This window comes from Euleptes europaea, chromosome 7 (assembly GCF_029931775.1).
Source record: "Euleptes europaea isolate rEulEur1 chromosome 7, rEulEur1.hap1, whole genome shotgun sequence".
In the NCBI taxonomy this organism is placed as follows: domain Eukaryota; kingdom Metazoa; phylum Chordata; class Lepidosauria; order Squamata; family Sphaerodactylidae; genus Euleptes; species Euleptes europaea.
In genome coordinates, this window is record NC_079318.1 from 26,414,215 (window position 1) to 26,432,265 (window position 18,051).

The following is an 18,051-nucleotide window of genomic DNA, read 5'->3' on the forward strand; positions in this document are numbered from 1 at the left end:
AGAGGTCTCTGAATACTCCCTACGTATGCAGGAAAAAATGGGGGGAAACCCTTTAAAAATGGGGGGAAACCCCTCAGTAATCCTGAGAAGTGAAAATGATCTAGAAGGGACCACATATTTAGAGCATCTGAAGGGGGGAGGGGGGATTTGCATGTTCAAGTCCCAGGAAGTTTACAAAATTCTGGAAGGCAAGACTTGATGGGTGGATTTTCAACGTGCACCCCCATCCTGGAATTCCTCAATTTGTTTGTAAGGATTGTAAGATATTTTTAACTAATACCAACTAAATCAGGCAATCATCTCATATGTGTAAGCAGTGGTATTAGGCTTGGGGCTTCATGAGAGAGGGAGCAAGTAAGTACTGGGTATTACCGTTGATTTAATCCTGGATGTTGCTTCAAATGCCTGAACCAAGTGCTTCTTATAACGTTACGCAACTCTTCATTGTGTCTTGCAGACAGTACCCCTACAACGACATCATAATGCTTCGGTTTCCAGTGAGGAAAGAAAGCCAGTAGACCTGGGAAGTATATAATGGATAATGCCTTACCAGAAAAGCATCCAAACATATGCTGCTACAAATCTAAAGGCCAGACTTTACAAATACACAAGCAGTAAAGAAAAAAGGTTTAAAAAAACAGCATTGGGTCAGGGTTTTTTTAAAGATAGAAACTGCTTTTGTAGGATTGACTCCTATGGAAAGCTCCCTGACCCAAGGAAAAGTCCCTCTATTAGGGGAACAGATTCACAGACTTTGATCCATTATTATTTTTTCCAATGTTGTGTCACTTTAAAGAAGAACAAATTTATTGTCACCTTAAGGTGGAACTAATTTATTGAACCGTAAGTTTTTGGGAGCAGATGAATCAGATTAAGTGGGCTGTAGCCTAAAAAAAGCTTACGCTTCAAGAAATCTGTTCTCTTTAAGGCAATTCAAAACTCCTTTTTCCTTCTCTGCAACAGGCGAACATAGGGCCAAGCTAGATGTGACAGCATCTTTGTGTCCACCGTGGGGATGCCATCACCATTTTGAAATGATTTAAAAGTGTCACATGGGTCCAATCCTAATCAGGCCCATAGCGCCCCATACCTTTTCAAGTGTCGAAAAAGGCAGCTCCCTCACAAGGGGAAGAAGAGCACCTCAACCCACCACACTGTAGACCCAACCCCTTATGGCATTTTGAAGTCATTTTAAAATGGTGGAGGCATCCTCACGGTAGACCCGAGGCTGCCGTTTGGCCCATAGTTATCAGACTGGAATTTGCATACATATGTAGGCTCTTTAGTCAGATGGGCACGCCAAATGACTTCTTATAAGGTAAACAATCCCAGTCTATTTCAAAAGAAAAACAAAATTTTAAAAGGAGAGTATTCTCTAGATTTGGAGTCAATAAGGCAATAAGGACTTCAGATAAGTAATTTTGCATATTTGCAAACTGAAAGATTTGACATGCAAGCAGCTGGAGTTCCACGAACAGGAAAAATCCCATGCATCTCCCTGTTTGCTGTATTGCCATACATATTGACAATTTCCCCCTGTTATTTATTAATTTACAATATTAGCACTTCTTGTTACAACAAAAAGTTTTCAAAGCCGTTTACATAGTTAAATTAGACAACAATTAAATCATCCTAAAACACTGATGGGTATAGTTTACATATGATTCAAAGAATATCATACTGAGAAGGAAGTCTATAAAATGAGGAGCCCAAACATTCATTTAATCTACTGACAAGCTTCTGCCCTCTTAAAGTTTCAAGAGCTGGTAAACCACAGTTTTTCCCGGATTTTTGCTATTTATGTGGGTTTTCAACTATAATGGCAAAAAGCTTCACTAAAAATAAATGTACAATAAGTTATTAAAGTCCCATTTTTAAAATTAGGATGCTCTTTAAAAGTGAAACCTGATAAATGTGGCAAGAATCCCAAAGCCAATAAGGGAAAGCAGATAGTATGTATTCCTGACCTATTTCCAATCAGTTATTCTATAATGGAAAGACTTAAGACTTATATTTAGCATTGGCATGGGATCAGTTTCATCTCACTCTGCTTAATTTGAGAATCAATCCAAAAAAATTAAGACGGCAAATCAACTAATTGCTAAGACAATTTGGAACAACTACTGCACGTAAAACAGAAGAGGTAGTTTCAGAAATCTAATTTTATAATGTCCCAAAAGATCTACAAATTTACAATTCATGTGCCAGATATAATGTCTTAGGCTATGTTCCGTAGTGCCATTTTCCTGTCTGTGAACAAAGAAGGAAACAAATATGTTACTATGATTTCATGTTTACCTTCTGGCTGACTTGAATGTGAAACAAAACTATATCCATATTCTACTAATATATTTATTTGCATGAGATGCATGCAAGACATTGTTGTGACATATAGCTTCAAGCACTAATTCCAACATTCACAATATTATCATACATGCTTTCATTAATTATGAAAATATATCTGTGAGACCTATCTCCTTAGAGTTAGCTAAAATTATAATACATCAGAAGATTGATACTGGAATTGCAAAACTTCTAAAGCAACCTTTTTCCATACAGGGTGGACATACGAGTGGGCTAAAAGATTCTATCTAGAAAATGGCAGTAGCTTTTCGAGAGCAAGAAATGGGAATTTAAATTCCGTTTACTCCAGAGATTATGCTTCCGAATTTTGTTCCAGTGATCTCTAACAGACTGCAGGTTAGCACCTTAAATTTTATTAACAGAGGTATGACAGTTATTTTCCAAGTTATGAAAGCAAGATACTCTTCCAAAGAAACAAGAATGGTTAAATAGAAGGTGTATATCCTAATCAGACTTACTGCACTACAAAAAGATGTAGACAGATTAAACATATTATGGTATTCAGTTATTCATGGGGTGCATTAAGTTAGGGTAGAGGCATGAATGTGAATGCTGTCTGCTAAGGTGTTCTGAGAACATTAAGGTCCACATGGTTAAGATATTTTGAAAAAGCATCATGTTGAGTGATAAACATGTCTTCTAGTAAATAATTTTGGCTCTATATTTTCTTCTTCTTTTATATATGTAAGTTGTTTAACCCAAACAAAATGTATTTCAAAAGTATTACCATACGTGTTTTTAGAAAAGCTTTTTAAATAATGAGTTCTTCTTCCCAAGGAAGACAATCCTATCTCCAAAGCACACACAGTAAAACATAATGTTCTTAATTAGAAAGGTACAAATATCACAAGCATGGTTGAGATAAGGGTTGGAAAAAGTTCTTATTCAAGAACCAAGGAAAATTTCTCTTGGAGTTGGCTAGGTAGACGGAAGCTCCTTTAATATTCCAGGCCTGGTTGCTACAGATGCATATAATAAAAAGGTTTTCTCAAAATCTAGTTGGTTTGCAAAATCACTTCCTCTCTTACTTTTTTTTTAAGCTTTGTTATAATAAAACATGATCTTAATATTTCTTTTCATGGTATAAATATTACTGAAAACTCTGTATTAACCATTATAAGTAGTCTGTAAGGGCTACCAGTTCTCACTGAGAAACCAAGTAAACGTAATGGTAGTCCCCTGTGCAAGCACCGGGTCATTATTGACCCATGGGGTGATGTCACATCCCGATGTTTACTAGGCAGACTACGTTTACGGGGTGGTTTGCAATTGCCTTCCCCAGTAGTCTACGCTTTACCCCCAGCAAGCTGGGTACTCATTTTACCGACCTCGGAAGAACGAAGGCTGAGTCAACCTTGAGCCGGCTACCTGAAACCAACTTCCGTCGGAATTGAACTCAGGTTGTGAGCAGAACTTTTGACTGCAATATTGCAGCTTACCACTCTGCACAATGGGGTGCATTATTTCATTAAAAAGTAAATAAGTTTAAATTATCTCCTGAACTATTTTTAATATTACCTGTGCTACTCAGCAGCACTGTCTGACTTTGCTACCTTATTTTATTGTTTTAAATCACATTTGCCTCAAGTGTTACTACTCAAAGACCCAGGTATACATCAGACTGATTTCTGAGGGCAGCTCCATACACTGTGTCTTGAAAACACGCAATTTTGTATGCAGAAAAGGCATAAGGAGGTCCTTGTGGGACATACTTACCTCACAAACAGTTTAAAACAGGTGTTAAGTAATACAAAGTTTGTTCCAATGTACACGGTACTAAATATGTACGTGCTTAAATCACAGCATATACAGCAGTCAAGAAAGATATACACATTTCCCTTTCAAAGTAGAACTAACTACTGTTGAATCCACCTCCCACTAATGTCTACATGAAGTCATAAAAGTGGACCAAACTTAAGAGATGTCAGGCCAGCTACTGGCATTCCCAGGAGCATTAAGGGCAGGGGTAGAAATGACATTGTGTGGTGTCATGTTCCACCAAAACCCAAGATGTGAAAACAATCTTTTCTCCCATTGGTCTAGAGAGCAAGAGTGGGAAGGCAGGCCCACCAGCGGGAGCATTCCAGCCATAGGCAGGCATACAGCAACCCTAGCAAACTAGATGCAACATTAGAACAGACACACTCACCACATTATTGCTCTAATCTAAATTGGGGACCTTCCACAATATGGCCTCAAAATAAGTGAGAGATCCATTGACAGATCAAGAAATCATATCCCAATTACTCTCTAACTCTCTTGATAGAAATCTTATCTTACACTTTTATTTTAGCGTTTAGATCCATTAAGACCTTGCTCCCAATTATTGGTCTGGGTTTGATTATCTGAGTATACGAAAGCCAGAAGTACACAAAGCATAACCCTTTTCAGAGTCCAGTTCTCATACAATATTACCAGACAATGTCTCAAGGTTAATGTGGGTTAGCAGCGTCTTGGCTGGAGAGTGTTTGCCTGTATATTTTAGGGGGCTCTCATGGGAAATCTGGGTTACTGGTTCAATTATATCACATGGTTTTCTAATGAAAGTAGAATTGGTTCAAGATAAATAGATCTGATGACTTTTCCTTCTATCAAAATGCAGCTACATACTCTTAATCAGTTAAACCTTCCCCTGTTCAACATTAATTAAAGCTCTGCCATACACAGTTCTACTAAAACATAGCAAGCTATCTAACTATTAATTTTTTCATAATATACTCCAGGGTACCACTGGCCTAAGTAGTTAACTGGGACCTAGAGTAGCTGCAGCTGATGCAGGCAAGTAATATCTGAAGACTAGCTTGTCAGACATTAAGATAAATTCCAAAAGGCACTCAGAACAACTGAAAAGCAGTGTGGTTCACATCTCTTACAACTTCCCAGCAGAAATGGAAGATGTAAGCATACCATTGTCCTATCCTATCTATTCTGACTGGCAGCGGCTCTCCAAGGCCTCAGAACAAGTTAGACTTATCATGACTGCAGAATGACAACAATATGACAGATTTCATACAGAAAAATGTAATCAAAAGTTAATAGAGAAAAGGGGGATATCCTTGAACTAGTGACCATTAAAATTACTGCGCAATGGAAAAATAACAATAGAGCATAACTGCATTCCTGTTTCCATAAATCTAAAAAAAAACCTTACCCAAAATTTTGGAAAATATGAGACAGGCAAATAGACTTAGGTTACCAGAACTTTCCCCATGGCTAGAAGGCAGACCTCCTCCTGTAGCCACATTTCCCCAATATACCTGCATAGTCTGTCCCTTGATGATAACTCCCCAAGGTTATATCCATGTTAGTCCGCTGCAGCACAAACAGTAGAGACATCCTGAAAGCAAGATTTTTTTTCCTCCCAGCATAAGCTTTCATTTCTACCTTCCATTTTCCTCAAGGAGACCCTTCTCAGGTTTCTGCCCACTGCTGGTTGAAATCATACCTGTACAAACTGTTTTCATAGCCTTTGTCCTACCTGAAGGACAAGTTTAGACGAGCCTTAAAGCATCAACAGAGTATAAATTAAACATTTTTTCACCCCAGCTCTTGCCTGTATGAGATCACTTGCAGTAGACACCTTAAAATCAAACACGTCAATGTTCAAGAATCCTACCAACATTCTGAGAATTATTTGCAAGTGTTTCCCCCCCTATCCTAATTGACTATGCTTAAAAAGACGATACTTTCAAATGTAACCAATGTCTCAGCTGCTCAACAGAAAATGTGTTTGTTAGTGCTTTTCTTATTATTTGGATAGCTTTGTTATCACCAGTAGCCACAGGGAAACCCCCACCCACCCACCCCAAGCATTCTGGCCTACAATGCTACAAGGATTGAAAACAAATTCTAGGGAAAGAAAGCCCTGATTATATCACAAATCTTATCAGCTTTAGCTGCTTTGTACTTATGTTGCTTGGAACGTAAGGACTGTGGTTCTTATAAAGGCTGTTATTAACCGGCCACTTCTTCCTCCCCAGTCCAGACAAAGGTCAAACAAGGCACACATAACAACATATGAACATGTTATGCTGTCAGGCCATTGGTCTACCAAGGTCAGTACTGCCTACTGTGTCTTCTGACTACTCTACTCTGACTGTCATCAGCCCTGTTCATAAACAACAGTGAATGCACTGCACATACAATCTGAGCACACTTAATTTTTCTTTACAGTGCACTGAGTAATTCTCATGCTACAATCAACACAACGCACAACTGAACATGTGATTTAAACCCCATGTTTATCCAGGCACAGGTCCCCAGCTTCATTTGTAAAGTAAGCACACTTTGGCTCTTCCATATGAACAGAGGTATATGCAGTCACTGACTTGTGAACAGAACAATGGCTCTCCTGGATCTTTCACTTCACCTACTACCTGGTCACTTTAACTGGACATACCAAGGGTCGCCATGAGTCGGAAGCGACTTGACGGCACTTAACACACACACACACCAAGGAATGAGCCTGCACACAAAACAGACGCTCTAATGCTGAGCCAACCACCCTCCCGCAAAAAATCCCAACAGCTTTAAGGTTGCAAGCCCACTTACTTGAAAAGATCTCTTGTTGAGCTCAGGCCTTGCCTCTCAATATGTTTTGATCCCATTCCCTCAATATGTTTTAATCCCATTCCCTTTTCCTACTAGCCAGGTAGAAGTAATCTGTTTCCCTTCCTCCCATACTGCTCTTGGCTGCTGCTCCATACCTTATTTTGCAGCCCTCTCGCTCTCCCCCTCCCCCCAACTTCCCTTCATGTCCTTGGGGGAAAGATGCCAATCAATCTCCTAAACCAGGGGTTCTCAACAAGGGGGGAATTCCCCCGGGGGTTAAGGTTGTGGGGGGATTTGGACCACTATTCAGCAAAGTGTAATGGTCTAGATTATGTGCACTCTGTAAAATTTTAGTGTTTTTTTTTAGTTAGACTATCTTGGGAAGGGGGGAATTATATTCTGAACAATGGGGAAAGGGGGAAATGGAGTAAAAAAGGTTGAGAACCACTGCCCTAAATCCTTCCCCCCCCCCTTGAGCCTCAATCACCTGCGCTGAGCTTCTGACTGAACCCCCCACCCCAGCTTCTCCACAATGAGAGGGAGTAACCATGCTGGGGGTTAGTTGTGACCGTCCCATGCACGCTTGTTTTCTTTTGGGTGACTGCATGTGTGCGTGGGGGGGGGATATTCAGACATCCCCTTCTCCCTCACTCACTATGCAGCAGCGCTGCCAGCTCAGCCTCTTGGTTCTCCCCACTCCAGCAGCGTTTACCCCCACCCAAAAAAGCATAAAGGAGAAAGAAGTAACCCAGCCTCCTCTACTCCTTTGCTCTTTTTCGGTCACATCCCAGCCCCAGTGCGAATTGCTACGGGTGGCATCTCCTCTCCCCGAGGTGCCTGCCGCTCACCCCACATACCTGCTTCTTGCCTCCACACATGAACACATGAAGCTGCCTTATCCTGAATCAAACCCTGGGTCCATCGAAGTCAGTATTGTCTACTCAGACCGGCAGCGGCTCTCCAGGGCCTCAGGTGGAGGTCTTTCCCATCCCCTACTCGCCTAGTCCCTTTAACTGGAGGTGCCGGGGACTGAACCTGGGACCTTCTGCGTGCCAAGCAGGTACTCTACCACTGAGCCATGGCCCCTCTTCATGGCTCTCCAGGGTCTCGGGCAGAGGTCTTTCCCATCCCCTACTCCCTTTAACTGGCGGTGCCGGGGATTGAACCTGGGACCTTGCGTGCCAAGCAGGTACTCTACCACTCTTCATGGCTCTCCAGGGTCTTGGGCAGAGGTCTTTCCCATCCCCTAGTCCCTTTAACTGGAGGTGCCGGGACAGAACCTGGGACCTTCTGCGTGCCAAGCAGAGGCTCTACCACTGAGCCACGGCCCCTCTCCATGGCCCTCCAGGGTCTCGGGCAGAGGTCTTTCCCATCCCTTACTCGCCTAGTCCCTTTAACTGGAGGTGCCGGGGACTGAACCTGGGACCTTCTGAGTGCCAAGCAGGTACTCTACCACTGAGCCATGGCCCCTCTTCATGGTTATCCAGGGTCTCGGGCAGAGGTCTTTCCCATCCCCTACTCCCTTTAACTGGCGGTGCCGGGGATTGAACCTGGGACCTTGCGTGCCAAGCAGGTACTCTACCACTCTTCATGGCTCTCCAGGGTCTCGGGCAGAGGTCTTTCCCATCCCCTAGTCCCTTTAACTGGAGGTGCCGGGACAGAACCTGGGACCTTCTGCGTGCCAAGCAGGTACTCTACCCCTGAGCCACGGCCCCTCCATCGCCAAACGCGCGGCGGGGAGGACCAGGGTGCCATGCCCTCCCTCCTCCCCCCCCCTCCGCCAGATGCGCCCCCCTCCCCTCCGCCTCCTTCCCTACCTGCCGGGTGCTGCTTCCCGGGGCCGCCGGCCGGGCAGCTGAGCAGCAGCAGCCAGAGGTGCAGCACGACCCCGACCGCACACGGGCACAGAAGCACCAGCCAATTGCGCATTGGCCGCCGGCGGCCCCTTCCCAGCCGTGGCGGCCTCTCCTCCTCCTCCTCCCCAGGGACGGAGCGGCCAGGAGGGACAACGACGGCTCCCCCGGTTCGCGGCAGCGTCTCTTCCCCAGCCGCCCCCTACTCCACTCCCCTTCCCTTCCGACGGGCGGGTGAGCCAGCGCCGGAGTCCCGCCCCGGGCACGGGAAGCGTGCGCGCAAAGCCCAGCGCCTGCCTACAAGCCCCACAATGCCTGCCTGGGAAAGGGAGCCGCCTCCCCAGCTGCCCGGAGAGACTCTTTCTTGGGCGTGCTTCAACCTTACGGAGCCTGCTGGGGAGAGGACCGGGGGGGGGGGGCCTTCCCCTTAGTTTGCTGCACGGGAGTGGGGGGGGGGGGCACGCGCCCTTCCCAGGAAAGGAAGGACAGTTTGGCGAAGGCCTTGTGCTCCATGAGCAACAAAAAAGCCGACGCTCTTTTCATCGGGAATTTTTCTTCTTCTAACAGTTAAGCCGCCATGCAGAGTTTTGAGGAATCAGATGGGGAAAATGTGCATCTATAGAGCGACAAATCCAATGCCAAACCTTCCATGAATAAATGGCCATTTATTCATGGAAGGTTTGGCATTGGATTTGTCGCTCTATAGATGCACATTTTCCCCATCTGATTCCTCAAAACTCTGCATGGCGGCTTATCGTTGAGTTTTGAGAATATGGATGGGGGGGGGGGAAAGTGCATCTGAAGAGTGGCAAATCCAATGCAAAACCTTCCATGAATAAATGCTGTTAGAGCGGTTCCTCAGTGGAACAGGCTTCCTCGGGAGGTGGTGGGAGCTCTCCTTCCCTGGAGGTTTTTAAGAAGAGGTTCGATGGCCATCTGTCAGCCACGCTGGTTCCGTGACCTTAGGCAGATGATGAGATGGTGGCCGTCTTCTGGTCACTAGGGGTGTGGGGGCGGGGGAGGTAGTTGTGCATTTCCTGCATTGGGCAGGGGGGTTGGACTTGATGGCCCTGGTGGTCCCTTCCAACCCTATGATCCTATCTCTCACCCCTACCCTCGCTGCAGAATTTATAATAGTATGGCTGGTCACCTGTTTAGCCGTTTATGCCTGGGGGGTTCCGCCTTGGGTTTGCCGCTCTCTAGATGCCCATTTTCCCCATCCACATTCTCAAAACTCAACGATAAGCCCCCTGTGCAGAGTTTGGAGAATTGGGATGGGGAAAATGGGCATCTAGAGAGCGGCAAACCCAAGGCGGAACCTCCCAGGCATAAATGGGCAGTATTAGCAATAGAAACCCGAGACCATTGTTTCAAGAAACAGTTATTTATTTGGAGCAGCTGCGACCCAGAGGCCCTACTGGGCAGAAATCTCTGGGTCCCGATCATACAGAGGAAGGGATATTGATCCAAATTCAAGAGATGACAGCCCATCAACATTTAGGGCATATCTGATTGTATTACAGAGAGGCGGCAGTGTAGGAACCGTTTCACCCAGTTCTTGTCATGGTTCACTGTCACCCTCCGTGACTCTTGCCCCAATTGCTAGCACACAGACACACAGAGATATTCTGCCCAGCAACAAGCTATGCCCTTGCTGTCCTAATACATCTCAGTACGTTTACAGAAAGGAAAAAAAGATTATTACAAATGGCTAAATTAGTGGATCTCCCATAGTCAGGGGAAGTCTACCTTGCGGTCTCAAAACATCGTTTTTGCAGGGGACATATGAGTGCAGCCCCCCCCCCCACCTGTTGTCGCTTGCCATTGCTGAGGTAAATCCCTGGCCACTTGTGCACGGGAGGTTTTGCCTGGGGTTTGCCGCTCTCCAGGTGCACATTTTCCCCATCCGAATGCTCCAAACTTAAAAATAAGTTTTGAGAATTGGGAAGGGGGAAATGCAGAGTTTTGGGAAGGGGGAAATGCAGAGTTTTGAGAATTGGGAAGGGGGAAATGCGCGTCTGGAGAGCGGCAACCCCCAGGCAAAACCTCCCGTGCGCCAAGGGCCCCGGAGGCTCCCCTGCTCCGGGTTGTAGTACTTCCCAGGCTCGCGGACGTGTGGAACGAGCAGCGCGTGGGTGGGCGAGACGGTGGGTGGGCGAGACGGTGGGTGGGCCCCTCCCGGGCAGCGCTCTGGAGAGGCAGGCGCCGCCAGTCGGGGGTCGCTTGGTGAAGTGGCGATGGGTGCCCACGTAGTCACAACGCTTACCAGCGGGACGGGGGTGGGCGGGCGAGGAAGGGAACGCGCGGCGTCTTCAGACGGTCAGCCCGGTTGGTAAAGACGCGCGAGCGTCGCCACGAGTGGCTGTCGGGACTGTTGCGGCAGAACTCAGGAGCTGGGTTCTGTTATGTATGTATGTTGACAGTAGGCAGGAGAAACTCCGCCGAGCTTGGGGTTCTCCGAGGCTCCTAAAACTGTATGCGCCATTGGTCACTAGGGGTCGTTTCCACCCTCCAATCACGGACCGGGGGGAGTGGCCGCAGGTAGCCAGAGGGGCATATAAGCGGGGGTCAATCCACTGTATTGCAGTTCGGTTCTTGTTCTCAATAAAGTGGTTGTTGTTGGAACTCTGTCTCTGACCTCGTGTGTCCTCCCCCCACGTGGACTTAACAAGTTCCCCTGGAGAAAATCACAGTTTCGGAGGGCAGACTGTATGGTATACCATACAGAAAATCACAGTTTTGGAGGGGAAATGAAAGTCCCTTCCAGACACTACCCCCAAACCTGCAGGAATTTCCCAAGCCAGACTTGGGAAACCCTGCTGTATTGCAAGGTAGATTCCTGGATGATCCTAGGAGGTGGATTATGTTGTGTAAAGCCTCAATCATGGCCTGAACTTTCATGAGCCCTCTGGAAGCCAAAGAATACAACTGTTGACATGGGAGTGGCCAGGACCCAGAAGAACCTCACTACTTTCTCATGAGCTTAATGCTTTGATTGACCATAGAATTATCTTAATTTCTCAGCATTGATATCAAACATGGAGTCTCAGACAGCATATGGCCTGCGAAGTCATGGAGGTGACCCAAAAATATGTTCCCTAACCCAGAGCTACCAGTGGGGTTACACAACTTTCATTTTAAAAGTCCCCTTTCGTTGCAGAGATATAAGGGGAAAGCAGATTTCTGCAACGAATTGAGCTAGAGAATTACTTTTTAAATGAAAACTGGGAATGGAGAGAGCCTGCTATACCTATTGTTATAAAGTAATATTGATATGATATTCAGTTGCTGAATTAAAATAACTGAAAAAGCTTGAGGGAGCGCAACCAGGGGACCAGGACCAGGGCAAGAAACCTGCCCTGGGAAAGCCCTATTTCTGTTGTGATGTATCAGCTGAGGTGGCAGTAGCAATGGGGAAACCACATGCCTGTGTGCGTGTGGAAAACACCCTTGTCAATGTGATCATTAACTTTTAAAAAGCTGTTTACATTTCAATTTTGGGAGAGCGAGTTAATTGGCTGTTATTGGTATTTTTAGGGTGTCTTGTAGGGCCAATGTAAGCCTTTTGCTGCCTCAGGCTAAAATTAATTTTACCAGCCTCTTTCTAGTTATGTTGAACATGATGGCAGTGGGAAACTGGTGGTCCAGAGTTACGCCCCTCTAAGCTAATTGAATGTAGTGGTTTTGGATGGATGTAATATTGTTTAGCATTAGTTTCCTCCTTAACAATAAACAAGAGTCTTATAGCACCTGGTTATTTTTGCTGGAACAGACTATCCCAGCTACTCCCCACCCCCACCCCCAGAATTATTAGCATAGGAAACCCTCCTCAACAATTTTCTTCCTCGCAGTCCCTTTTCCCTATTCCAAAGGAAAGAAATATAATTTTCCTTTCTTTGCTATAATTTTCCTTTGATATAATTTTCCTTTCTTTGCAAATAGTGCAGGTCGCTACTTGTCTCCACGCAGCTGCCTCTATCTGGATCTCGCTCTTCGGAAGGTAAATATAATTCCCCCTGGGTACCTTCAAGTCCTTGTGACCAGCCCTTCAAACCTTTACTTTCTGAGTTCTGTGTGTATTGGGAATTTTGTGTGTATGTGCAAACTAATTAGACGATTTTAATAAAACCCTTAAAATTCACAAAATGCTTCTTTATTGGGAACCTTTCCCACTGGTGTGTTCATCTGGCGTAGAAATTGGTTTGAAGATCCCCACACCAACCTCTTGCAAAGTGAAAGCTTTACCGGTCTCCAGCTAATTTCCCCCAATAAAAGGAGACCCCTCTGCTTGGCGTAACATCTTGTGAGAATAAAGTGGAGGAGAGGCAAACAATACAAGCTGGTTTGGGTTCCCAGTGTGGAGAAAGTCAGGAGTGAATGAATTAATAGGGATGGGCAGCCCGTTCCTGAAGGTGGGGTAGTTAGTCGACCGCCAGGAGGGGGGCAGCTGCGCCGCCTCCTCAGAGGCTTCCCAGCTGAAGAAAAAAGTTTAAAAGGCATTTAAAAACCCTGTGAATCTCCTCCAAGGAGTCTGTGCCACTTATCATGGCGCAAAGTGGCACGGACGCCAGCATGGGTCACACCAACTCCTATGGCGCTTCGCTCCCCCCCTCTTCAGGATTGCATGGTTAATTCATTTATCTGGATATAAGATGGCATCCTTAGCCTTTAAAAGAAAAAACAAGGGGCAAGTGTCCACAAGGTGACGTCCCAATCATTGCAACAAGCCCTTCCAATTCAAGCCACCATATTAGGCTCAGTTGCTTGGGAATAAGACCCCGAAACTCAGCGAGACTTTGCTTCTCAGATTAGCATAAACTGAGCTGTATTAATTGCTTCTCTGTCTTTCCCATCCTCCTCTGTTCTTACCTAGGCCTGCACTTTAGCAATAACGTGTGCCTCCTCCACCTGTTAAACAAAAGGAGGCAAACATGTTTCGCTCTCCAAGCAGATGTCTACTCCTTTTAGGCCACCATGAGCACACAAGATCGTCACTGTTATTATTTGATTTATTTATATTTTTTAAAAATATTATTTTTAGTGAAACATAAACAACTTCACATTTATTTATCATGTTTATAAATCGTTTGCTCTTCAAAAATAGCGAGTGAGCAACACAATATGTAAACCGAAATGCAATATAGTACAATAAAAACAAAGGAACAAAAATACCGTTCGAAAAACGAATGCTTCTTTCTTGCACTGAAATCCAGAGTGCTTGCTTCTTTAAGATTGTTTAAACTTATTTTAATTTAAAACATGTGAATTAACTATGAACCACTTTAAGTTAATTTGGCAAATCAAAAAATGGGCCAAAACATAACTGAAAATGAATGAATTTTCATATTATTATTTTCTGTGCCTCTGATTTCTGAAGAAGAATAGCTGGACAGATTACATCCACTTGTGAACACCATTAAGGTACCGAATTATAGTACCGGTAATATGGAACTTGCTTCCCCTGGGAGAAGACAGTGAAGACAGAATGGCATGATACCATTTGTCTAGAAATGCAAGACTAGTCTTGGACATTTTGACATTGATTGTAAATATTAAAATGCTATTACCACTATTATATGCTGATATTCAAATCAGCTTTGCTGATCAAGTGGGTGTCAATACAACAATCCCAACCACCGCAGGCTCTTCAGAGGCCACTGTTTGTTTGGGCCTTACTTTCTGAGGAATCCCAGCAATAGTTTTACCGAACTCTTTTCTGGGCAAAGTGATAGAGTGATGTTTCATCCATGGGCTGATCCCATCCAGCTTTATTCCCCCCCCCCTTAAATATCAGATCCAGCCATCTTGGGGTCTCTCCCAATGCCTGTCAACTGTGACATGGAGGACAAGAGCAAATCCACTGAACTAAATCTAGACCGGATAGGCTAAATATCCTAACTCTCCTAAAGTCACCAGATGTGGACAGTCATCTTATTATTGATGCTCCATTAGCTAGTCACGCAGCCAGTCCGGATATGCAATTGGACCTAGACTGTTCTTGAATGTACAAATAACAGCAGTAACCAAGGCTGCATTTTACTGCTTCCATCTGATTCAGTAACTGCAGCTTTATCTTCAGAGACAGTGGCTGTTACCGCACTAGGTATTCCCAGTGATGTATTAAGAGTTTAAAACGTTATAAAAAATACTGTTCACACTTCCTATGTATTCCCACCGATGTATTAAGAGTCTGAAACTGTTATAAAAAATACTGTTTGCACTTTGTTTGGCCCCTTTAGCTGTGAAGATGTTTTCCAACCATTTTTTAGCCGTAGTATCCAAAAACCCTTTTAAAGCGATGTTTTTTATAACATTTCCAAACTCTTGATACATCGCTGGGAATACCTAGTGCGGTAACAGCCAGTATTTGTCAACGCCAGGTTTTGGTTGTTGTTTTTTTACTGCATTCTGGGGCTACACTTACACAGCGTTCAGAAAGTGCAGTTGGGTGTGAAATATATTAGCCGGTGAAGTAGGGTTGCCAACATCCAAGTAATATTAGGAATTGCTTCCTCAGTAGGGTTGCCAACCACCAGGTACTAGCTGGAGATCTCCCACTATTACAACTGATCTCCAGGCAACAGAGAGCAGTTCCCCTGGAGAAAATGGCTGCTTTGGCAATTGGACACTATGGCAATGAAGTCCTATCCAAACCCCCACCTTCCTCAGGCTCCACCCCTAAAATCTCCAGGTAGTTTCCATCCTGGAGCTGGCAACCCTACAGTGAAGGAAGGATGCCATGCAAATATAATTCCTTTTTTTTTCGTGGATTATACCGGCTCCCAGTTACCTTCTGGGCACAAAGCAATGTACCGGTTTTACTTTTAAGGCCCTAAATAACACTAGTTTAAAAGAGGTAACAAGTGGGACTTCATCTTTTAAGCTGCATCCATGTTCTCCAGTTCCCTGTCATTGTCACTGTGAACGCAGCAGCAGTTGCGCTGGCAATCGAGGGTCCACGTGGGAGTTTTGTGCACACTTTCCTCTGTCAGCCACCATTTCCCCTGCAATCGCCTCCTCTACCCAAGGGCTTTTTGGAGCTTACTTTTAGTTGGTAGTTGATATTGCGCTATAGCACAATAATAACAGTTTATTGCCATATGGCAATCAATTGTTATAATACAATTGCTGATTATTATTTTTAAACCCACCCTCCAGTGGTATAGGTGTGAGTGTATGGAATGGCAGCTGCAGGGGCTGAGACAAGGAAAACAGCACCATGGGACCTTCTAAACGACACACCGTCCTGTCCAGATAGGGTTGCCAGGTCCCTCTTCACCATCGGTGGGGGGTTTTGGGGCAGAGCCTGAGGAGGGTGGGTTTTGGGGAGGGGAGGGACTTCAATGCCATAGAGTCCAATTGCCAAAGCAGCCATTTTCTCCAGGTGAACTGGTCTTGTCCAGATGGCTTGCTAATGCACTTGGATGGCATTCTTTCCACAGAAAGATCATACCAAAACAAGCCTATGAAAGAACATGCAAGAGCCAGGGAATGCCTGAAAAGTGGACAATTAGAGGATGATGCTCTAAAAAAAAAGACTCCTTAGGCTGGAGGAAGGCTCCTTGGAGGATGGATGAATCTAACCTTATAATACGATGAGACGTGTACTAGTGATTTGTGTTTATTGTAAGCTGCTTTTAATATGATAAGAAATGACATAACATAATCTTAGCAATTTGTAATCTGGAAATCAAATGTGAGGGAAACTGCTGGCTTTAAGGCACTGGGAAGAGTGGACAATGCCTTGGAGGCAACTTTAGGGAAAGGTCAATAGGGGGGCAGATGGAGCTTCAGGCCCGAGCTTTGATGACAGAGAGGTGTCAGTAATAGGGAAAAGGTGGAAGGCTTAGATTTAAGAAATGAATATGGAAAGGATGCTTGTGTAACCTAGAGGTTGCATGCATGCATATGAATAATGAAATTAGGGTAAAAAGTCTGTGATGTTTGGGATGAGCAAACTTTGGCATTTGCTTGAGTAGGATCTATTGGGAGAGAAAATAATAAAAGCCCACTTTGCCATTTTGTGATGCACCATCCAACCCAAGCAGTGTAGTTTTTTAATTAAAAAATGTCTCAATTGACAGATTGACTAGTTTGCAATGTCAAATCCTTCCATGTAATGGAGTGCACACTTAGATGATCCTATGGAGAAAGGCTAGCATGAGCCAAGCTTTACACATGATAAACTGGCAGCCATCTCTTTGATCACAACGACGCTAGCCCACAGTATCATAGCAAAAAATATTGTATTATTATTTGCTTTATTGAATCATGTTACAGCTACATGTCTTTAATATTGTTTGTTTTATATTAGGCACATCTTTGGTATGTTTAAGAATTGTGCACCCGTAATAGGTGTGGGGAGCCTGCATGGTATAGTGGTTAAGAGCAGCGGGTTTGATTCCCCGCTCCTCCACATGAAGCCTGCTGGATGATCTTGGGCCAGTCACAGTTCTCACAAAACTCTCTCAGCCCATGCAGAGGCAGGCAATGGCAAACCACCTCTGAACATCTGTTGCCTTGAAAACCCTACGGGATCACCATAAGTCAGCTGTGATTTGATGGCGCGCACACACGCACACACACACACACACACACACATACACAATAAGTATGGACCCCAGGAAAGAAAGTTGTGGAAGAGGGTTTTGCACGTGCCTACTGGCCTTTTTGTACATCCCAACCACACAGTGCAATGTGAAATTGGATTGAACTTGTTACAGTCTTACATCTTACAGCACATGATCTATGATATTGAGTTGTACATATGCAGAATTATTCACTATAAAACTAAAACTACACATACAAACAACTAAACTACTATATAACAAAAGGTTTAGTTACTTTTAAGAAGAAAAGAAAGCCTGGAAATATTAAACCAAAGGCTTATGTTTCTGAAAACTACTGATAAATGGGTCAGAGGCTCCTCCACCCTTTTAGTGGAGGAGAGCAGAGCCCTTTTCATATATTTTTAACTATAGAAGGTCTTCCTACGCTTCCAATGACATCATAAATGGAGATGCTCTCCATCCTCCCCACTACAAGGTTATTCAATGCTAACTAATGCAATATAAGCAATGTAATTGTGTTTTTTTATTTAAACATGTAACCATGATACTATCGATTCATAAATGAATGTAATGAATGCATATTGTGCTGGAGATGAGAATGGTGTTAAAATTGAGTATATAAAGTTATCACAGAGCTCAAAAACTGATTGTTTATAGTTTAGTAAAGTAGACTAAAAGGAAAGGAAGCCCATATTAGACAATGGAGAAGGACT

At 44.3% G+C, this 18,051-nt stretch overlaps 1 protein-coding gene across 2 annotated transcripts in view; it reads right to left on the reverse strand.

The window, feature by feature from the left end:
* Positions 1-8,883, reverse strand: part of B3GALNT2 (beta-1,3-N-acetylgalactosaminyltransferase 2) — a 37,877-nt gene extending 28,994 nt beyond the window's left edge. For both annotated transcript variants that reach the window (XM_056852671.1, XM_056852670.1), the window contains exons 1-2: positions 8,733-8,883; positions 373-520 (exon numbers count right to left, since the gene is read on the reverse strand). In XM_056852671.1, the coding sequence (XP_056708649.1) occupies positions 373-520; positions 8,733-8,844 (260 nt within the window). In that variant the 5' untranslated portion in view covers positions 8,845-8,883. The remainder of the gene's footprint in view (positions 1-372; positions 521-8,732) is intronic.
* Between the last annotated feature and the right edge of the window lie 9,168 nt (positions 8,884-18,051).